Here is a 24,189-nt window from a genome sequence, read left to right as displayed (position 1 = left end):
TAGTATAGATAATTTAAAAATGAATATAACTTTCCGATAATATAGTTTTAATTTAAGATATAGGTATATTATAAATAAATAAAATTCTCCATATTGTGAGTGGTATTAGATCAAGGTGTGAGAAGTGCTGAGTGAGCTCCCTCACTCCGGCCGAAGGAGGACTGTCTGGGTCTCCTGGTTCACCCTTGACCACCAGTGCACGACTCTACACCTGTTTCGACTGGGGGCCACCGGTTAACGGAGCGACATTATTGCCCTTTGGGTCATTACTGTCGTTTGGCAGTCCTCTTCAACAGCCAGCTTCCGAAGCCTGGCACCTTTTATCGTCTAGGGGTCTCGGGGAAATTTTTCTTTTTGCGTTTTGTGGCTGGTTCTTCCTTGGTGTCCGACACCAGCTTAGCTGGGACTTGGGCTCCTGGTGTGCCCTCGAGGGTGGTGGGTGGCTATAGACTGTTTTCCAGTTGGCCTCCTGTGTTGGGTGGGTATTGGCTCTCATCACTTCAGGGCTTCAGGGGAACTCCTGTGTCACCGAGCGTCCACTGTGTGGTGTATTTATCTGCCATATGTCGCAGCAGTTTTTTTTTTTTTTGCCATCTGTCAGTGTATAGTTTAGCCTTCGGACTTCAGAGTTTTTTCCAACTCACGGGAATGTCGGGGTGCATATTGCCCTGTATTGTAGCCACCTCTAACCCTACAACAACAAGGATTGTCTGCACTAATGTGAACAATGTGCAGTAATCCAAATCACAGGCAACAGTGCAGGCACAGGAAAAACAATCTCCGTGTGAAATACACATAACACACAAAGCGTCTGCGGAAGTGATTTTCCCAGGTGAGTGTAAGTCTGGTGGAGGAGAGGTTAGAGGCAGGTGTGGCGGAAGGGAGGCTATGGGCAGGTGTGGTGGAGGAGAGGCTACGGGCAGGTGTGGTGGAGCGGAGGCTACTGACAGGTGTGGTTGAGGGGAGGCTATGGGCAGGTGTGGTTGAGGGGAGGCTATGGGCAGGTGTGGTTGAGGGGAGGCTATGGGCAGGTGTGGTTGAGGGGAGGCTACAGGCAGGTGTGGTTGAGGGGAGGCTATGGCCAGGTGTAGTGGAGGGGAGGCTATGGGCAGGTGTGGTGGAGGGGAGGCTATGGGCAGGTGTGGTGGAGGGGAGGCTATGGGCAGGTGTGGTGGAGGGGAGGCTATGGGCAGGTGTGGTGGAGGGGAGGTTACTTGTGCAAAATGTTGGGCATTTTTGTTTTTTTTATATATTATTGTTTTAAAATGACACAATCCAGTGCTTTTTCTTTATGTACTAAAAATTTAATTACTAGATGGAGAGGAAAGACATTTGCTGATACAAGGTACTAGGAGTATAAATCTAAGTACTATACAGTATGAGAATATTGTTCATTTTAATTTTAATAAAATATCTTAGGAATTATTTTGTGAGAAAAGCTCCAACATGAAAAATATTTTAGTGTAGACACAACTCACAAATTTGAAAATAATGGGAATGATGGCATTTCTGTCCATCTTGAAAAATTATCAAGTCGTGTAATCGAAAGTGAATAGTTGACAGTCAATTTATAAGTTTAGAATGTGAAGTATAGGAATAAGGTGAATTATTTACTGTCTCATTGTATATCACTTGAAGGTTTTTGAAATTTCTTTGTAGACCTTTGGAATAATAGATATGCATCATGTATGAAGATATTCTTTGAAATGTTTGCTAATTTTTCAGGCAAATCAGTAAAGATGAATAATCAGTATATTGGGAAGATCATAGTTGCACCAATGGTAAGGGTTTGTACCTTGCCATTCAGGTTATTAGCAATTGACTATGGCACAGACCTAGTGTACACAGAGGAGACCGTTGATTTCAAAATGCTGCGTTCTATTAGGAGAGAAAACAGTAAGTATAATACATGCTTGTATTATTGCAGTGTTTTTATTGTTTTTAGAAATTTTTATATTGCTTGTTTAACTTTTTAAAATAACCTTTTTCTAGGTCGCCGTCTCAGTAGCATCTCCATAGTTTGTACTCTGGTGAAGCTAAACATTGTGAAGTGCACCAGGCCTCGGAGAACCACATTGACCTAATGCGAGCCAGAAGCAGAATCTGGCTTCTTTACAGAGAGTGGAGAGCTAGGGGATGAAAATCCAACCCATGAAATTCTCATTAGACAGACAGGCAAATTTAAATAAACTTCTGCTGGAAGAAGTGAATCAGTTCAGAGACAAACAAGACGAACAACACCTATTGGTATCTTGATTAATCCAACCACCACCAGATAGGAGACCAGGTCACCTGGAGTCACAGTAAGCCACCCACCTTAATCACTGAAGGGGGATCCTCCCAGAAATAAAGTGTTGAATGTAATGAATCCATTTGTTCTAGCGGGTCCTCGGTATTTGTTGTGCCTACCCTGTTCCCCTTTTTTCTGACTGGGTTCTGGGGTTCATTGGTGATGGCTTGCGAGTGAGGTAGGCAGCTGGTCGGTATTCTGGGTGACCTGGGCTGCAATCTTATGGTTACAAGGTGCTTTCAGGTTAGCGGGGGTTATTTCTCTGCAGCAATAATCTGTTAAATTATCTGTCTAAAGGGATCGATTCTTCTTTCAAGTAGTCACTTGTTTTGCTTTGCCTAACCTCCTTGGTTAGTTTTAATAGACAAAACCTCCAGTTTTGTCAGTTTTCATTAGATTTGCAAACTTCCCTCACCTCGAAGAGATAGATTCTGGTCGTGGCTCTTGGTAGGTCAGCAGCGTTTGAGATCTGGTGCGATTCCTAAAGCTTGGCTGTACCAGTGCATAAGCTCCGGGAAGCTGCTGAGGAATAACCAGGAAAGAGCATTTCATTACATTCAATGTTGATTTATTTATATGAAATATAAATTGACACAGAATTTTAAACTGTTAGTACCAACAATCGATTATTTATTGCAGGATCTCATTTTTATAGATTAGCTGTATCATAGACAATATTGGCAAATTGGTTACCATTTAAGGGAAAACTACAAGCTTAAGTCTAAAATATATATATCTATGCATGGTTCTTGAATGACTGAAGATCAAAGGTGTCAAGGAAGATAAAGGAGGTACTGTAGTCTGTTTTATAAGATGGCTGTGGAATAGAAAAACAGTTCAGCTTAATTGTGAATAACAGAAATGTAATGATTAAGGACCAAGAATGCTTATGAAGTAGAGTATTATTTGATAATTAACAAAATTTGTATTTGTTTTATAAATGTGACATTGTCTTTGGTATTATTTCAGGCGAGTTGGGTACAGTAGACTTCATTGACAAGTCAGATGGAACAGTTTTCTTCCGTACCTGTGAGAGAGAACGAACAAAAGTTATTTTTCAAATTGGAACGAGTGATGCACAGAGAGCTCTCAAAGTTGGCAAGATGGTGTAAGACGAAGTCAATGTCTATATATACAGCCCATCCTCCTGTTTTGGTAGTATTTATAGTAACGATGAGGATTGTAGTATATATACCAACGTACAACAAAATTAGAAAGTAGAAATTTGATCTGTTGAGTTGGACAAACTGGAAAACTATTTTTTACTTGTGTTGCTTTGACAAGCTAACCTACCCTAACCTTCCTAGACCTAATACACAATATCTGAGGCCTAATATAGTACATTTATTTTAAAAGAATTCCTTTCTAGTCAGTATACTACTATCTAAGAGCTAAGTACATACAAATTCGTCACTAATGACGACCGTCTCAATAGGTGCTATCTAAACAGAAGGATGGGTTGATATATAATATACTATATGTACAGTATGATTATAATACTATGTATATGTGTGTGTGTAACCTACAGTATGTGTATAATACTATGTACATGTGTGTAACCCACAGTATATACAAATCTGTCACTATCCATCTGTTCAAGGTTGAAGGGCAGATGCTTGGGGTTAGTCTAACTCAACTTTGCAGGGTGAGTGGTCTTTGGTACATGACAGATATGGGCTAGTTGGAGATGGTCCTATTAAGAGGGAGTTAAGCCTGTTATTTCCCCCCCCCCCCAAACATAATTAGTGAAAGGTGGCTGGCTGAGTCCCTAGAATTCTTCACTAGAACAATAAACATTAATTCAGTGTTGCATTTTCTGAGTCAGAGAGAGAGAAGAGGGGATGTTTGAAGATAGGGAAGGAGATGGGGGGGGGATGTTTAAGGAGAGAGTGGAAATTTGAAGAAAGAGAAGGAAAGAGGTGGGAGACTGGGATAAAGGGTGGAGAGATGTGAAAGAGGGAGTGGGACAAGAAAGGTAGAGAGGATGGGAGAGGGAGAAAATTGAGAAAGAGGGGTGGGGAGTGGAGAGAGGGAGAAAGTTGGAAAAGGGAGAAGAGTGGGGGGATGGGAAGAGAGGGAGGGGGATAAGGAAAAGAGATGCGGGGAATGAGTGGGCAAGCGAAAAGAAAGTACAATACTAGATGCATTTGGTACTAGTACATATTTGTGTGTATGTAGTCAAATAGATGTGCATGCATTTAGCTCCAAAGCAACACCTCCCCAGCTATCAGTTGGTAAATGCAATTACTCTTTCTGCAAGATCAAGACAAGTGAGAGTATCTTATGATTTCTGGGAGAGACTCAGTGAATTTCTGAGCTATAACACTGGAGGTGGCAAAACTTTAGGGGGAATTTCACCAGGCTTCCAAGATCCACTCAAATCTACAGGAAGCTAAGATCAGAATTGGACTCTCTGTACAAGGCAAAGGGAGCTTGGGGATCAGAGATCAACCCAAAATCAAGAAACGATCCACCAGAAAGTATAAAGCTCACCAAAACAATCAACTACTTGAAGGAAATTAACAACCTCGGAGGAAAACATGCCAAACATTCATTGTTGCATGGTAAACACCCTAATTATGATGCATCCAACTGCCACCAAATAGCAGCCCTGGTTACCCATGGGTCCTGCAAGCCAGCCACCTCACTCACTCACATAGTGCTGTCCAAGTCACACGTGTTTGCTGGTCTCACATTCAAATTCATGCTTTCGGACAAGTTGTATTGGCAATTACTGTCATGTTTTGTTTTTGTTGCATTTCCTGCTTCATGTTTGTGAGTCAGAGTTATTTTCCCTAGAGGCAGGCTTGCATCCTCCCTTGTCCCACCAGAGTTATCTTCCTTGAGGGTTGGGGTTTCCACCTCTACGAGTTGAGGCCTTTCACATTATCTTGGCTTCAGGTAGTGTGTGGTTTGTTTCCCAGTGTGAGGCCTATTTATGGGTACTGTAGTGATAGTAGTTAGCTGTATGCTTGTATGGCTTTCATGCCTAGCTTTAACCCCTTTGTGGGGTTGGTTACCCTGGCTTCCTGGGCATTGAACCTATGGAGTTTTCTTAACCTTTTAAGTTTTGAACCATTCTCCTACTTCCTGGGTTGCAGATTTGCATCTTGATTGGTGTTTTGTCATGTTCGATGTGTTTAGTTTTCTCATTGTATGTTTAGTACTTCGGCGTATACCTGAATTGTTCATTCTTCTGGGGGTCTGGCTTGCCATGTCTTGGCAGTTGTGCCTTCCTTCCCATGGGCCCTGTGGTTTTGGGTGGCTCTGTGATGTGCTTTGCCCCACAGTGTGTGCTGTTGACTTTTGTGGTGCTTGGGCAACTAGGGTGCAGTGAGTCCTGTTGCTCCTACCTTCCTCTCCCATGGGTAAGCCCATCTTACAACTTTTCTGGGTTTTACTCTAATGTTTCTTTAGCACAGCCGTTCTCTCCTCTATTGAGGCACTGTTGAAAGTCAGCTCTGGGAGCTAGGAGGGTAGAAATAGCCTAAGCTACTCTATCCCTTTGAGATGTATTTCTTTCTTGTCTCAAAAAACATACTTGAACTTGAACTCTGGGGGCTATTGAGGAAGCATAATTGAAAAAAAAACAATGTCCATTGTATAACAGGAATTTCAATGATACCTTACATTGAGGTTACCTTGAGGTGCTTCCGGGGCTTAGCGTCCCCGCGGCCTGGTCGTCGACCAGGCCTCCTGGTTGCTGGACTGATCAACCAGGCTGTTAGACGCGGTTGTTTATGATAGCCATCACCACTAGCTAAATCAAGAAACAGCAGGTGAGGGGACTTGAGAGGTTCGAGTCATGATTAGATAGGATCGTAAGTGATGTGGGTGGCTGATTGGAATCTCACATGATGTGGCCTGCCAGCAGGGTTATTGGGGTTATTCATATATGGTAATGTTCAGTTGCCTTGTAGCCTTAGGGTTTGATACTTTCAAGCAGTCACTGGTTTTTGTTTAACCTAGAGGGATTTCTCAATTTGGTGAGATCTTGAATCGTCATGCTTCCCTCACCTTGTAGAAAGAGCTCTTGGCAGATGAGTGTGGGTCTTGGAGGTCTGGTATGAGTCTGGACTTGGCTGTACCAGTGCTTCATGACTACTGAGAGTCAACCAAAAAATGGTTTTTCATTACATTCAGCACTATATTGTTTGACCTATTGTTATAGAAAGTGAACATGAAAGTTTTACTACTAGTAACTAGACTGTTTCAGGGAGGGAATTTCCATAGATAACTCGACTTTACTATCGGTCGGTCAACTTTGCACCCATCCCATCCCGAAGAAGATGGAGATGGAAAACTAATAAAAAAGCATGCACAATAAATGCTGTTACAGTTCAGAAATGTAGTGTTCCTTTTTGAGCAAGATTCTTTATTTGACATAAATATATTCAATTAAATAAAGCAATGCATAGGCCAAACACTATACAGTATGGGCGTATAATTTTGTATGTGCACAATTTGGTAATCACTTATATTATACCCTTGTCCTGTCAACAGTGAACCGTATGTGGCTGGCTTAGATGTGAACATGGGGTGCCCAAAGGAATTCAGCATTAAGGGTGGCATGGGAGCAGCTCTCCTTACTCAGCCAGAGAAGGTTTGTTACTCGCAAGTTTGTAGAGAAGTAAAAGTAATGCTGGAAAGTACTTGCTAGTTCAGCTGGAAATACCCTTTGAGCTTAGGAATATACAGTATAAGACTTTCAGGACAGATGGTGTGATTTTACATTTGTGCAAGACTTTAAGTCCAGTAGATGTCAAATTACCGTATGTTATTTCTTATTTGTTTCAACCCCTATTGTTTTATTTTACTCGAATAAACTCTTGATGTATGTGGCATCCTTGCCATTATAGAGTAAGATCAGAGTAATCTCAAGATACTAATTATTAAATTGTATTTCTGGAAGGCCCCTTTCAATAGGTCCCCATAGTTTGTGCAATGGTGAAGCCAAGTCTTAAGAAGTACACCAGGGCTCTTGAGACCAAGGCTACCCTACCCTGGGGATTAGAGATAAACAAAAAACCAAGTAGGAGGCACCAAAAAGGTTAGGCAAACCAGGGTACTGCTTGAAGAAAGAAAATTTGGAGAAAACAAGACCAATGATTCTTGCCACAGTTTAACCACCATCACCTTGATGTGCCCGAGTCCCAGTGCGCACAGTGCACTGTGATGTGCATACAGTCCCAGCCAGCCACCAACTTCACTTGCTTATGTGGTACAGTTAAGGGTGTTAACCCCCTATGTCAGTGATTGTTTTTCTTGTACTCCTCAGGGTTACTAATTCTTTCAAGCCATTTCTTGTTTTGATGCACTTATAATTTCTGGTAGGGTTTTTCTTAATGTTTTCTTGATCTCTGATCTTCAAGCTTCCCATTGCCTCATAGAGAGAGAGAGCCAAAATTTTGTTTTCACTCCTGGTAAACTCAGGCAGGTGTCGGAGGCCTAGTGCGACACATCAAGGCTTGGCAGCTTCTGTGCTATACATTAGGGCATATACTGAGTGGCTCACTAGATAAGGGCATTAACTTACATTCAGTGATTTCTTTATTTGAATTTATAGCATATTTACTCTCCTTTCTGTTGTCAAGATTGTAATTTAATAAAATATGTATTCCTCTTTACATATACAGTATATATTTTAAACAAATATTAATTATCTTAATTATTTCAGGTTAAATCAATACTCACCACTCTTGTTCAAGGCCTTAGCATCCCAGTAACTTGCAAGATTCGTCTTCTAAAAACTTTACCAGACACAATAAATTTGTGTAAAGTTATTGAGCAATGTGGGGTAGCTGCTATTGCTATCCATGGCCGCACTAAGGAGGAGAGACCCAACCATCCCAATCATAATGACATGATCAGAGAAATTGCTAATGTTCTTGCCATCCCAGTTATTGCAAAGTGAGTAATGTTGAATAAAGTACTAATTTGTTAGTTTATCATTATAATACCAGGGGCCTATAATGACTGGTAATATGTTTTCCCCCACGTCTTGCAAGTGATTTCAACCAGGTTCGATCCCTGGAAAGGGAGAGTCAACTAGGCACTGCTCTTTAACACTCTCCCTATTCACCCAACAGTAATTGGAGACTGGTTGTAAAATGATTGGTAGGTTGTGTTCCAGTGAAATCTAGTAGGTTAAGGTTTAAGATGAGCTATGGAAAGATAAAGCTCTAAGCTTGCTAACAAGTCAGAAGCCGTCTTCTCCTTCACCTACCTGTATTTAAAAAAAAAAAAAAACATTAATACTGTATAGTGAATTAATGTTGCAATTCTGGCCAGAATTAAAGTGCTAGAACTATTGGTCTATCAGCATTAATTAGACTATTAATGCCACTGCACCCCATGGCACAGTGGCAGTCCCCGTGACAGTGGTGACACACTTGGCCTAGTGCTTTGTGAGCGATTTGGATTGGGTTCGTATCCTGGCTGGGGAGGACTGACTAGGTGCCAATCCTTAACAGTACGCCTTTGTTCACCCAGCAGTGAATGAGTGCACAATTAATTTCAAATTTCCCATCCAATTTCAGTGAAGTGGTCGGTGGAGAAAACATCCTACTTCTGGCCTTGTGAAGCATTTAACTGTTCACAGGTGGAACTGTTTGCCACAAAGTAAAATCAGAGACTGCTGATGTATGTGATTCCGTTTAAAAAAAAATGTTGAAGCATTTCGCCTGGATAAGAGTTATTGGATTTACCTGTGCATCTTTCCTTTGGTCTAGCTGCTTCTTACTGTGTTGGCCAAGCTGGAGAAATATACAGACCAGGTCCTCCTCCTGGATCCGTTATTGAGGGTTCGGCTGTGGTTCCCACCTTTCAGGCTTGGTGTCCAAATTCTCTTCCCCCCTTCTCAAGGCTTCATCTCTCTAGCAGATTGGCAGCTTGACTTGTTCCGATGGTTCAAGGCTCTCTACTGATCTTAGGTTTGTGCAGTTTTTAGACCTGTATGGGGGCAAACGTGCGAGTGTGTGCCCCACCTGTACGGGGCTCGGCTACATCCCCATGCCCCTCATATCATATTACCTCACCTCACCACAGACCTAACCTCAACCCACCAAAATCATTCTTTACCTTACCTCTTACCTTCACATTATCTGGCCCCTCATCATGTTAGTGTATTTAACCCAGTGATCTTGCTTTTGAGCATATTTTTAATTTTCTGTTGAAATTTTCTTTGTTCTTTGATGATCTAATCCTCAGGCAGTCCTTTGCCTCTTTGAGGAAAGCCAGATTTGAGTCCCCAGAGGTTTGGTGTGCTCCCCAAGGCTTGGTTACTTCCAGGCTGGAGCATTGGAGAGCCCACCAGAAAGAGGCATTTCATTACATTCAATGCTGGATTTTTCCTTCAGGCTGATGCCTCTCTGCTCCATGAAAGTGGGAAACAAGGTAATAATGATGGCATTAACTTCTCTTGAAAAGGTCATTTTCATCATGTGCATTAAGGTGTAAGTGACTTGAGATATTTCATATTTATCTTGTTTTCTGAAAAGAAAAAAAACATATTTTCATAATACAGTAGTAAGAATAATAATATTTTTTCAGTGGTGGGTCAAAGGAGATAAAATGTCATGAGGACATTGACAAATTTCGACGAGAGACAGGAGCATCGAGCGTGATGATTGCACGGACTGCCATGTGGAACTGTTCTATACTTAGACCTGAAGGCCTGCTTCCACTTGACACAGTGGTCAGTTTCTGCATACAGTGTATAATTTGCATAATAGGTTTAGAAAACAATGCCTCTGTTATTCACTTGCACTAGCATCAGAGATTCACATCAAATCTTGATATCTTCAATGATACACTACACTGCAACCTTGATTTGGCAGACTATATGGGACCAACCCCTATTCATTGCATCCAGAGATTTGTTGCAACCGGAGGTGCCTTCAAGAGGCATTTTAATTTTATAATTTTTAAGACAAAAATACATTGCTAAGCCTGTTTCTCCTAATGTTTCATTTGTCTACAGAAATGTTTAAAGATGTGATCAGAGCAATATTAAAGGAGGTACCATTCATAGCCTAATATTTTCCATTGAGCAAATTTCACTGAGCAAAATTTTATTTTCAAATCATCTTATGATGGATACCTGCCAGAAGAGTTTGCCTGTAAAGATATTTCACCATACCTAGATTATTTCCCATGCCTCAGCCTTGAAACCTTATTTTCAAAGGTAGTGCCTATACAGGGCTGAACCAAACTTGTGACATTCCAAATAAAATTATTCCAAATTATTTAGCTTTAAAAATGCTCAATGGCATTCTCCTAGTGTTGTGTTCAACAACGAAAATAATTACAAATGTGATGGCGCAATATTAATCCTCAAACTGCACACCTATTTACAAGTCCTACACCTTGGTGTGCCTGAAAAAAGTAAATATTAAAACCCATAAGAATAAAGTGAATATGGTGATTTGCACACGGAAGGAAATCACAGTTAGTGATTAGAGCCGTGTACGGGTTTAAAGTTACCATTTGTATATTTATATTTCCCATGCTCTATGAACAAATTTCATTAAGCAAAATTTTATTTTCTGTTGATCATATCATGGACAATTACTATGGAAATCTGTGTGTAAAGAGATTACACCCTCATTGCTAGTATTTCTCAGGATCCATCCCCATCAATCTTATTTGTTAAAAGTAGTGCCATTATCCAAAATTGTGCATATGAACCAGGCCTATCAACTTCGCCACAGGTCTGTGAACTCTGGCCCTGCGTACTAAGCAAATGCACACGCCATCCACTTTGCCAAACACTTGTTCAGTGAAGAGGGTGAGTAAATCTGGCCTGTAAAATGTGTATTGCATAGAGTGAGGTGAATCGAGGTTGCACTGTATTTCTGTCTGTAAAGATTTCTTTATATTGTTATTTATTAATGATGCCTGTGATACTAAGTAAGTGGTTCGCAGTTCCTTATTTGAAAAACCTTTTCAGTTAGAATAATCACCGTAATATCCCTTTTTCAGGCTGAGGCATACCTGAGATACTGCATAGATTATGATAATCCATTCACCTACAGCAAGTACACTGTTCAGAATATGCTGCGGGACCTTCAGGATACTCCTCGAGGCAAGGCTTTCCTGGAAACACAGACTCTACAGGAGATAACGTAAGCAAATATGCAAAATTAATACTGTAATTGCATCTGATAGTTATTCTGAAAACATTAAAATAATATATAATAAAGCCTCTATATATATAGCCTCTATATATAATATACAGCCTCTAGGAAGCGAACTTTTTCTTGTGTCCTCTTAATGTTTATTTTTTGTATAAAATCAGATATGTAACTGTATAACCTTGCATAATAAAGTGTACATCATAATAAAAAAAAAAAGGGGGTGGTTGGAGAAGTGAACACTCTTTCGTATTCAGAGTTAAATGTCAAGTTTTTCCCTGAGTGCTCTGTGTTCCCTTCTCTGAGGCTGTGGGTCCCTATAATTGCACCAGTGGTGGTACCCCCCTATATATAATAAATATAACTTAATTGAAACAGTCTTTCAGCTCTTTTTTTTTTTTTTTTTGTTAAATAGATTATTTTAATGACAAGTGTTTTGATAAGCCTTGTACTGTACAATTTTTCCACCACCTCACATCTCGAGATCCACCATGGCTGCCAAGTGGTCATACTCTTTGCTGTACAGCCCAAGTAAAGCCAAATTTTTGCATTCTACCTCTCTCTAACAGATAACCATATTATCATTTGTACAGTTGTACAGTATCACATAAGCATACTACAACTCGTTCATGCTGCACACAATGACTTATGAAATGCCTTTTGAAAGAGTATGTCTTGTGGGCAATTGCAAATAATGCCTTGTAATTTTCTAATGCTCTTCCAAAGAGTACAATATTTTCTATTGATGGTGCAGAGAGGCATAGTGCTATGTTCAAATGTCCAGCAAAGAAGTATTTTTCCATGCATTTGACCATTAATGGCCTTTCTTTTGCATTACTTGGTAATTTTTTATAGGAAAAAACTTTGCATGATATCAATATTTCTTTTAGAAATGCTTATAATTAATTACATGAGGGTTAAAACTGTTGCATTGTTTCTTTTATTGTGTGCAAATCATAGTGTTACCATTCACTTTCAGTGTATAGTATCAGGGTATTACTGGGAGATGGGCTCCCAGAAGCTACAATGCTGATTGTGTCATACTACCAGGTGCCATCAGTCACAGAGGTTGTTCAAGCCTGCCTGGGGACCACAAGCCAGAACCTGTTCTCTAAAAAGGTGCAGAGAGCGGTGGCACTATAATAAAATTGTTAGTGAATCTTAATCATGTCTGCCACCACTGGCAGAGCATCCACAAAGTCAACAAAACAAAACTGATCACTGTTGGTTATAAGAAATATTGATTCCTCAAAATTTCCAAGAGAACTCCAACAACAATGCAAGCAGATGATCTAAAATTCATGAAACAAGCACAAGCTCATTTACCCAAATTTATCCTTCCCTCACTGGGGGGGAGGATCGGAGGCAGACTGGGGTCAGCTGGCTCCTCCATTCTCAGTTCTGTGATGATGGTAAAACCCCGCCTCAACTCCCTGGGGGAGGGAGCCACTGGTGCTCACTCAGTAATTTACACTTCATTACATTCAATGCTGGTTTTCCGAGGGAAAGCCCCTTGTGGCTCCCTGAAGCTGCCAACCCACGGAGAAGGAAAACAAGGGGAATTACCAGGGAGGAGGGAGCACTGCAGGTATCACAATAAAGAAGAAACCACGGGCCGTGACACACGACCAAGGCTGACGAGGAGGAGGAACAATAGCAAGATACCTGGCTGTCAGCACCCTGTTCGACTACCAAAACCCCTGTATCTGCATGTCGGCCCAAGAAATATAGGCAAACACAGATGAGAAAGCGGCAAACTTCCAAACGTCATGGGGCACAAGGACAGACCACAGGCACAGACATTTGCTTGGGTTAAACACTTACATAACAACCATTTGTTGGACCATTCCTTCAGTTTGTCCAGGTCTTCTTGAATCCTCATGCTGTTGACCTATGTCTTAATCCTTCTCATAATTTTGGCATCATTAGCAAAAATTGAGAGGAATGAGTCTATACTCCCTGGAAGATCATTTACGTATGTCAGAAATAGGATATTTCTGAGTACAGAACCCTGTGGGACTTCGCTTGTGCCTTCATGCCAATCTGAGGTCTCACCCCTCACAGTAACTCTGCTTCCTATTGCTTAGGTACTTCCTTACCCACTGGAGCACCCTACCAGTTACTCTTGCCTGTTTCTCCAACTTATGCACCAGTGTAATGTAATATAGTATAGTGTAACACTGATGATGATTGTTTGCAGACTCTTTCAAATTTCTTTTCAATCCTTCTATATGCTCCTCACACATTTATGAGTGCCAGGTCAACCTTTTATACTAATGTATACAAAATTCACAAAGTGTATTATTAATTCCATTCACCTGGGCTCTAGGAGACTCGAACCATGGACCCCACGTGAGTGAGGCCGAAGCTCTATCGACTGAGTTATTGAGTAGAATTAATAAGGAAAGTGTAATAAGTAATAAGAAAGTAATAAGGAGGTGAATGGAATGTTTATTTCCATGGAAGTGTGGATGACATTTTGTGTTATTAATTTTTGTCATATACTACAGTGTCATCTGGGGCCTGGGCGAATACTTCAAGTTACAACTTGATAAACAGAATAAATCTCATAATTGTTTGACTTTCGAACACAAGAATGGTAAGACAGCCATGCCTCCTAGTGCAGACCATGTCAACATTGTGGAGAGAGAAGAAAATGGCCAGAAGATTGTTGAGATGCCTATACAGTTTATACGAGGAAATTTTAATAATGCTGATCTTCCTAAAATGCTTTTAAATGTAAGTATTGGCTAAGTTAGAATTTTTGTTATAAAGATATAAACACTGTGATGGACTGCATATGGATGTGAACTATAGCCTGTAAGGACTATCACAGGGCAATATTCTACAAAGCTTGTACCACTGAAATAGTGAAAAGCAAGGTTCCTATTGGTTTGTAATTCAAAGTTGAGTGGGCAGCAACTAGCAAGCATACACTGTAATTTGGATAGCATTTATATATACACTGTGCAGTGGTATTTATTGCATTTATAATAATATGCATGCATGCTTGTGTAAAGCATACATGTGGTGCCCTAGAAGTGACAGTAGAGGGTGTAGAATACGGTACATGTTTGCATGGACCCCTCAATTGTGGTGGGTAGCATGTAAGATGTTTGGGTAAAGTGGGCAGACACAAGCTGTTTGAAAGGTGAAGGAGCCTAATGTGGAGTTTCAAATAGAAACTGAACATACAAATGTAACTGAAGAATTTTAGGGACACACAAATTAAAACCCCAGAACTAGCTGGTGTGCTTACTCAAAGCTAGTTAGCTGATGTGCATTGTTAACTGTAGAAATATCAGACTTGGGAAAATGCAACCAATAATTATCTGCAAATCACTTCTGTCTGCCCACTTATGCAGTCAGGTTGTATTACAGAGTATACAAAGTTTTAGGGACAATTGGGAGTTAATGCTGATATAATGTAATGGCGATATAATGTAATCATTGATGGCGATTGATCACTAGGTGGGTTAGAACTTTCCATTGGTAAGCATGCATGCCATATCAAAAGGGTTCTGTTGGGTTTATATTGTGAATAGAATTTTTGAGGTAATGTTTGCCTGATAGGCTTGATACTTTGTTCACTGACTTCCAAGCACCTTGGGCATGCCTGCAGGGTGAAGTTTACTCCACGTGGCACTGGTGCCATGTCTTCTTGCATGACTGAACATGATCCTTAATATTACTCAATGAATCACTATGAATCACTTCTGAGAGTGGCAGAATATACATGCTCAGAATGTCATTTTTAGCAAGAAACTATTTTAAAGATAAAGTACTGCAATAGTGCACTTGCATGAAATATGTGTCCATAATGCATTTATACAACTTCTTTATATTAGCATTATGAAGAAATTTTTCAACCTGTTATTTTCAGACACATGTGTTCCGTAACCAGTTATCTGGGCCTCACTATGATCATGTTGTTGTGGATAAATTCTTCTCTGCTTCAGTAGTTGTGAATGGCATCAAGTACGCTTCAACACTCAGGTGAATATTTATTAGATTTTCTCTCAAATGGTAGCTTTTTGTACTTTAATATCTTGCCAATATATACAGTATACACCATATATAAAAGTAATTGACATAGTTTTTCAGTTAATATGTCCCTTGTTAGAAATGTTCAAACTTTGACATTAAAATTGTATCATAAATTACAACTTGTCCATCATTGTAATTATCTGAGCCTACAGCTGTTTTGTCCTAGTTCTGTAGTAAGGTACTTGTTATCCTGCAGTACATTGCTACTTCATATAGTCTTGCTCCATTTTCGGTTCAACAGTACCATGAATTGCCTTACCTCCATGTTTACTGTTCTTGGAATACAGCACAAATGACCACAATTTGGGGAGAACATTCCCACTTCAAGTAGGCTTTATTTAATGTAAACTTTCATCTATAAGGCCATTATCATGAAACTGCTATAAACAAGTGTGGTTTATCTTTCATAAGGTTAATTTGTATTTTTTTCATAAGGTGAAAAATAAGTGAGATAAAGACAAGGTTAAAATACTGTAGACAGATTTGGAGACTTGAGGAGCTTGATTAAATCAATGATTAAATGATTAAATATGCTTCACAATGTATGTCATCCTAGTAGTAATTTTAACAAGTGGATGTACAATATTAACATTTCTTTGTTCACTATTCATTGATGTTGTAGTGTTTAATAGCTGAAGCTCCATTAATATTGTTTTCTTCTTTGATAATGAGTTTAGTATCTTTAACTTTGATCAGGTGCTGCTCATAGTATTTGTATATTTACTATTTGTGTCTGTAGGATCAAGTTGTTAGTTCTTGGAGTCCACCTTTCTAACTGTCAGTTGTCTAATGTACTGACTCCAGACCTATTTTTTATATCATACCTACTACATATATTTCTCTCTAATACACACACATATCCCCAGGATGCAGCCTGTAGCAGCTGTTTAACTCCCAGGTACCTATTTACTGCTAGGTGAGCAGGGCCTTCAGATAAAAGAAACTTAGCCTTCAGTCCAAAACTGCCTCGACCAGGAATCAAACCTGGGCCCTTTGGACTACAGCCCCCTGAGCGCTGTGACACAAGCATTGTTATCAATGACGCACACGTTCTTAGGTTTATAAACCCTTATATCTAAATTTCTACACATACTTCATCATCAACTTGCAATATGTTGTATACATATCTACCATGTTTAAGACAATCCCTAAATGATATGTTTTTATTTTATTTGTAAAGGCCTAATAAGTACTATTAAAATGCAAGATATCCCTTCTATAATATATTAGCATTAGGCCTCCCTGAAATGCTACACATGCAAGGAGCTTAAAGTTATATTCAGAATTATTACAGTGAGCTCAAAATGTAGCTAATTTTATACAGTACAGTACTGTACTATGTTTACTTGAAAAAAACTACAATCAAATGCTAACAAAATATTCCAATGTGCCAGAGATAAACATCACAATGTTTATTGGTGACAAATTTCAGTTATGTCCATACAAAAAACTAAGTCCTTATAGTGAGTGTAGTATACAAGGCAGTCAGATCTCCCTATAGAATGGAGTGACTAAATAAAAGATCTAGACAAAATGTCAAACTACTTAATATTTACAGTTAAGGCAGCAACCACAGACATTATAAGGTGGACAGTAAGTCTTCAAAACAAGCTTGCCACACCAATGATGGTACTTTTTTTTTTTTTTAAGGCACTGGTACTCACTCGACGAATATTGGTCTATGCTCACATTCCCTTTTAAGTCAGGCTAGATATCAAACTATAAAATATACAAAAAGCCCCATTACTGGGACCACCTCAAATGGAATTCCAGGGACTTCCTGGAATGGAGATGAGAGAGATCTCATAATATACACAGAAAATACTGTATGCACTATACAACTGATAATACTATACATAATATACACAGTTAGGTTCCAAACCTGCACAATAAAATTACAACATACTGAAGAGAGATGCATGTAGTAAGAAGTGTAGAATAAATTCAATGAAAATCAGAGGTACTATATGATCCCCTGATTTTCATTGGTGTAAAGTCTGTAAAGCTTCACCGACTTTTTGGATGCTTTCCCGATGCGGGTGATGATAATAGTTGCATGCTCTCTACACCTCTGTGAGGAGGGGCTAGGTTCTGGCTCGGATCTGCTGTAAGCCAAACAGGACTGCTGTGACCGAGTAGTGGGGAAATATGCTTATACTGAGGTTGATAAATATGATGCTGCAATTTACTTAATTTTGTGTATGACAAATTGAATAATCCATATTTCTTGCAGGGAAAAGAGCAAAAGATACTCTGAACAGGGAGCAGCAGCAGTTTGTCTGCATGCCTTAGGGGCAGTCGGCAAATCTTACGGTTTTGTGCCTGCTGATGGTGCAAGAAAATATCAGTATGTAGTGAATAAAGTTAAATGTGAGAGGGAGAAAAATGCCAAGAGAGAGAGTGCAGAAAATGATGATCCTGAAGCAGAGAATGAGGGTGCAACAGACTCAAAGAAAAGAAAATCTGATACCAGTGTTTTGGATAATACCTTTAAAATAAATCAGAGAGAGACAGAGGAGTGTGATAATCTGAAAAGACCTTTAAAATGAAGTATGTTATACCTAGTAATAAATGCTTACAAATATTTATAACATTGAAATTGTCATTTAATTGAAATGTTTTTAGCTTTATAGTGTTAAACTGTAGTGTAACATTTTAATACAATAGACACCGGTTAATTTAACATCCATAGTTCAAACTTTTTTTCAGTGTACTGTACTATACTGTTTTTAATTCAAAATGGCCTTCCAATGTGCAAACATTTATTTTGTAATGTCCATATTGTCCACATATTGTCCTTACTCAGCCACTTGTTAGGCTTTGGTGCATGTTCACACTAGGCTTGTTGCTTCAGTTTTATGCCTTGAATGTTGTGTGCTTTATACTCGGGTCTGCAAGACGGTTCTTTCATTCTGAGGTACAGTAAAGCAGATCTTAGTAATATTATTATGAAAATAACAAAATTATGCGTGATATGAGGAATGAATTTAGAATAAAGGATGAAATAGTTATGGAAAAATGTGGTGTGTAGAAGTCTATAAATTGCAACATTGATTAGTGTACCGATATGCTTTTGCTATGTTGAAATATAGGATGGTGAAAGATGGCTAGTGTATGTGTGTGTGTGCTGGAGTATATTGAAGTATATTACCAGAAAGGCAAGATGACCAAGCATAATTTATATGTAAGGAAGCAGTGTATGTGTGTAAACAGCACTCCAGAAATGGTTGAGAATAAGGCTAGGTGGCAATAGTTTGTGAAGAGGTAGGAAGTGTTCGATATGTTTATGTATGACAATTCACGAGGAGCATTGTACATCTCGTCTCATCAAGCAGTGAAGTACTGTGCTACTGTGGATGATTTGTGGTGATGCTGGTTCTCCATGATATATAACCCATCTACCTAAAATAGTAGTACTTGCAGTAACCATTTGGTTGAGGGTACAAAAAATGGAGTGTTGTAGCAAACAGTGCTCATGTGTTTGTACTACTGTATTAATTTTGTAAATAGAACAAATAAAAACCTAATTTTAACATTCCTAGTATAGCATATATGTACTGTACTATACTGGGCCTAAGATGGCATATATTATGCCTTGGATAAGTTAGATTAGGGTCTTCAGTTACTTTTCAATTTTTGTACTATGTCATTTGGGTAACTTAGTACGTAACACAAAATTAACTTTTCTGGGCCCAACAGTCCATTTTTGTACATTCAACCAAATAGTTGCTATAAGTACTTCCATTTTAAGAGGAAGGACTGTGATATATTGTGTTTAACCACTACAGTGTGCAACGAGCCTTGAGGCGCTCAATCAGTGGTGCGCAACGCGCCTCAGGGCTTTCATAGGTATATTGTACGATTCAAAAGCGGCGCGCAGTGACGCAGGTACGAAATGGATTCTTGGGGTCTTCTGTGATTGTTAAAGTTTTGTCCCACAAATTCCAACATTTGATAATACCGATGTTGGTGTGACACCCTTATTCCCCAATACTGGTAATGATATGGTTGAAATTTATTATTTTATGGCATATTTTGATAAGGAATTCATGGACCATCTCATTGCAGAGATGAACAGATACGCTCATGGCCTTATTGACGCTGGCATTTTACCTGCCTCTCGCATAACACGTTAGAGAGACATGACAAATGAGGAAATGTATTTGTTTTTAGCATTGTGCATGATGATAAGGCATGCAGATAAACACATTATCCAGGATTATTGGAGCAAAGACAGCCTTGTTCAAAAAACCCCACCGGTGTTCAACAGGTACATGTCACGTAATAAGTTCCTGCTGCTTCTCAGGTGCCTGGACTAATATGAGTGATGCCTTAATGGTATGAGTGAAAAGTTCCGTGACTATTTTGTACCAGCACAGAATGTCGTGACTGATCAATCGCTAGTCCTCTTCAAGGGACGACTGGCGTTCAAGCAGTACATTCCATCAAAGCAGTACCAGTTTGGACTCATTTTTTCACACTATACGACTGCAAAACTGTTATTGTCATGAACATGATACTGTATTTAGGTACAAACATTGACATAACAGGTCAAGATCCCCCACAGGTTCTCAGGCAGTGTCGTGAAAACACTCATGGAACTGTTGCTGAATAAGGGGCTTATCCTGTTCATGGACAACTATACCAGCCCCTTGCTGACTAGATTCCCCCTTGACCACAACACCGGCGTATGTGGCACTGTCAAGGCCCACAGGAGGGAAATGCCAGTGTTTGGCATTGCAGTGGATGATTGCCAGCTGCAAAAGTGTGAACGAATGTTATCAGTGCACTGGAGGGACAGACGCGAGGTGAATATGTTGACAACTTTTCATACTGGTGCCATGTTGGACAGTGGCAAACTGAATTTTACAACAAGGTTGCCAATGTATAAACCTGATTATGTCATTGACTACAACGTAAATATGTGGCTAGTTGATAAATGTGACGTGAAGGTTGGTGCCGTTGAGTGCGTGCAAAAATCCGTGAAGTGGACGAAGAAATTCTTTTTCCACCTCATTGACGTTGCAGTGCTGACCTGTTTCAACATGTATCTCGTGAAATCTGGCAAGAGACCCCCAATATGTACTGTACATTGTGTTGCTCTAGTGTCACAACTTTTCGTGAAGTATGGGGTGGAGGGTTGTGTTGCAACGTGTGGGGTGCCAGTAACAATGTCTCGCGCAGTTCCTGACAGACTCAGGAGTAAAGAACATCTTGCTGTACACAAGCTTGGTTATATGTCCAACCCGTCCTCTTAAAAATAATGCCGCTTTTCGCTTGTATGCGAGCTATGGCCACAAATGGACGTAATTTAAAATGAAATCGGTTCACAAAAGTGATGTACTGTCCAGTTTTCTGTTTGAGTCCTCCGGCTTACTCAGAAAGGTTAGGAGAAGAAACTTTCAATTAATATTTTTCATGACGTTTTGAAACTTTAGGAGAATTTCCTGCCCTCCTAAACCTACCAGAGGACCCTTAACTTACTGCTTTGAAAAAAAAATCCCAAATTTATTTTAAATTTTTTATCCTTTTCAAATTATGTCCATTTTTGACCATACAGATAAATGGTCAAATTCAGATGTAATTTGTAAGAGGACAGGTTGATATGCCAGGTACGGGCACATGGGACAAGGGTAAACGTGTCCGTGTTGTTTGCAAGAACACGCAACGTAGGGAACGCCAGCGAAGATCCATCTGCACTTGGTGCATTGAGTGCAAAATTGCCCTATGCCCCGTTGACTGCTTCAGTGTTTATCACACACTCGTGCAGTTCTAAGTGTGTTGATAGGGGTGTGCAGTGTGTAAGTAAGTTATAAATGTACATATCTGAACATGAAATATAGAAAATATAAAAAATGTTTGGACACATTTGTGATACATGTAACAGTGTCTTGGAACAGTACGAATGTTCTCCTTCCTGAATATTGTAAACATGTTCAATATACATAGGATTAACCAGAAAAAAACATACAAATGCATTTGTAATTGTGCAGAAAAAAATATTTATGGCAACTTGCGCATGTTGAAACTGGCGTGCGACTGCCTTCGGGAATCTACGGCATGGGTGCTCACCGAGCTGTAACATCACACAACATATTCCGGACACCACTGCAGCCAAAGTAAGTACATTTGTGAAATTTTTTCTACATATGTGATCAGGGAAGGGTATTTTACACTTTTGGAAGGACAACAAATTTTTGGCGAACAATTTATTTTCGGCGCACCACAGGTTTATCATATTTTAAGGGAGCAGTGCAGTGGTTAAGATACTGTATAGTGAATGGATTATCTTTAAATATCTTCAGCCTAATTATTTCTTTATATTCTACTCACTATTGTTGTCCCCTAACTCCCTTTGCCACTTTTGTAGGGGGGAGGGGGTTTACAGGGTGTTTATGTAGCTTCAGGGCATCAATTCCCCCAGCCACAGGGCATGGCAAGAAGGCACCCCCTAAGCATCCTTACCTATTTATTTTTTTTTTTTTTTTTTTTTTTGAGATATATACAAGAGTTGTTACATTCTTGTACAGCCACTAGTACGCGTAGCGTTTCGGGCAGGTCCCTGGAATACGATCCCCGCCGCGAAGAATCGTTTTTTCATCCAACACATTTTACTGTTGCGTTAAACAGAGGCTTCTTGTGTTAGTGCCTCTGTCAGCCCACGAAAATGAGAAATGGGGAAATATTTATAATAATTATTTTTAGTGTGGGGCGGGAAAAAGTGATGGTGGTCCTAGAAACAAATGCACTTCACAAATGTTATTTAAAACTTTACACTTATTTAACAGGTGTCTATTGTATTATATGGCAAATGTTCTTCAGTGATTAAATTGCAAAGACAATAAAATATATAATGTGATAACTTTCAGTAATTGTTTAGATGCTGTATTTCTTACATGTTGTAGGTTTGTACAGTATGTGCTTTTATAGTATTTTCATGTCATCTGACATATTTTGACATTTATATTGTATGTACTTTCTCTCAAAACTCCGACCAGTGAACCATAATCTGTTATGTAATTTGTACTGCGAATAAGTATTTATAGATTGTTCAAAATAAGGTGCCTTGTATCTCGGTTATTGCATATTTTATGGATTTAAAAATGTATATTTTGTAAATCTATTTATTTTCTTTTAAAGGAAAGTTTCTTTTTCCACCACAGCAATACAGTGGTGGAAAAGAAAATGATTACCTAGGGCCAGATTCACAAGGCAGTTACGAGCACTTACGAACCTGTACATCTTTTCCCAATCTTTGGCAGTTTTGTTTACAATTATTAAACAGTTAATGAGCTCCGAAGCACCAGGAGGCTGTTTATAACAACAGTTGATTGGCAAGTTTTCATGCTTGTAAACTGTTTAATAAATGTAACCAAAGCCGTCAGAGATTGAGGAAACGTGCACATTTTAAGTACTTGTGCAACTGGTTCATGAATCTGGCCCCTAGTCTTTTGTGAGGAGCTGTATCATAAGGTTTTTGGTAGTTTCAGAAGATGCGGTCCACCCCATCTTTCCTTCTCTTGTCTTCTTCTCATTAACTGTTGGTGACCCTGTCATAGAATTAATCAAGTTTGTTAAGCATGGTTTTCCCTCTTTGAAGCCATGTTGTGCCTGTTATAAATTTACTCTTCCCCAAATATTCTAGTGGCAGAGTGAGAAGTGCAGGTTACAGTGGCAAGAGGGTGGAGGCCTGGTTTACATTGGACCTAAAATGCACACACATTCACTAGTGATAAAAATATACATCTTTATCAAAGGTGTATCAACTAAAGTATTTCTTAATGCTTGTTAGTAAGTGTATACAATAAATTTAGACAGTTTTGCACATCAAGTTTTTAAAGTCATTGAATATTGCAGTATACACCTCCTACTGCTATTTTTTGTTAAGACTTGTATACTGCTATACCTTTCACTATACTAGAGGCTTTTTGGAGATATGAATGTTTACAAGTTTTCTAGATTTTGTTAAAGCAAATGGAAAAACTGGCAGTAGACTGGAGAGAACTATAGACTGGCTGTGATTTTTGGACATTAATTTAGAGGCAACTTTTTGGAGTTGGCCTTACAGTTTCCTCTACCTTGAACTGGCTCAGTACTATGGTAAATTATTAACCCCTAGATAGCAGCTTTGGAGTAATTAATGGTCATATCCGTCTATGCACAAAAAATAAAAATGAAATTTTTCATTATAGTATTATTAATCTGTATGCAGAATGTAAGAAAAAACACAAAAATAAGTGAATATTTATCGTGCCACTTGAACGGAAGCTCTCTGTGAGGCGGTGTCTGGCACTTGTCAACACCTGGTGCTTGACTCTGCTGACTCTTCCCGTTTTATCCTCCGATTGTTTTATCACTTTATTTTTATTTATTTACATCAACAGACCTATTATACCCATATTTTCATTATACATGTAAAACCCAGACAATAATTTTTTAAATATTCATAACCATTGGCAATAATTGCTGTCTAAGGGTTAAGTAAACACACTTCACATATAGGTGTATTGCACATTCAAATTTTTACTCTGAACAAGTGGCAGCTTTACTTATTGTAACTAGATAAAGCTACATAGTATAGCTTTTTTCCTTTCTGATAATTTTTAGGCTGCAAAACAAAAAACAAAAAACAAATTGATTCATCATTATCCCTTGAATGTGAGTACGAGTTATATAGAAGGCTGACATTAGGATGGTCTACTGTACAATGGATTCCTC

At 39.1% G+C, this 24,189-nt stretch overlaps 1 protein-coding gene across 4 annotated transcripts; it reads left to right on the top strand.

The window, feature by feature from the left end:
* The first annotated feature begins 93 nt into the window (after positions 1–93).
* Positions 94–24,105, top strand: Dus2 (Dihydrouridine synthase 2). 4 transcript variants are annotated; one of them, XM_045737656.2, is made up of 10 exons: positions 94–333; positions 1,726–1,896; positions 3,260–3,398; positions 6,794–6,893; positions 7,968–8,200; positions 9,842–9,986; positions 11,273–11,415; positions 13,935–14,163; positions 15,308–15,420; positions 17,705–24,105. In XM_045737656.2, exons 2-10 carry the CDS (start codon positions 1,740–1,742, stop codon positions 18,018–18,020), a joined length of 1,575 nt encoding a protein of 524 aa, XP_045593612.1. In that variant the 5' UTR covers positions 94–333; positions 1,726–1,739; the 3' UTR covers positions 18,021–24,105. The 4 variants fall into 4 exon arrangements, with proteins under 4 accessions (XP_045593612.1, XP_045593604.1, XP_045593617.1 ...); XM_045737648.2 differs by having other exon boundaries at positions 94–832; XM_045737661.2 differs by having other exon boundaries at positions 118–233.
* The last annotated feature ends 84 nt before the right edge of the window (positions 24,106–24,189 follow it).

The sequence above is a fragment of the Procambarus clarkii genome, chromosome 55, assembly GCF_040958095.1.
Source record: "Procambarus clarkii isolate CNS0578487 chromosome 55, FALCON_Pclarkii_2.0, whole genome shotgun sequence".
Classification (NCBI taxonomy): domain Eukaryota; kingdom Metazoa; phylum Arthropoda; class Malacostraca; order Decapoda; family Cambaridae; genus Procambarus; species Procambarus clarkii.
The sequence above is the reverse complement of the archived record's forward strand: the minus strand, read 5'-3'. Positions and strand labels throughout refer to the sequence as shown.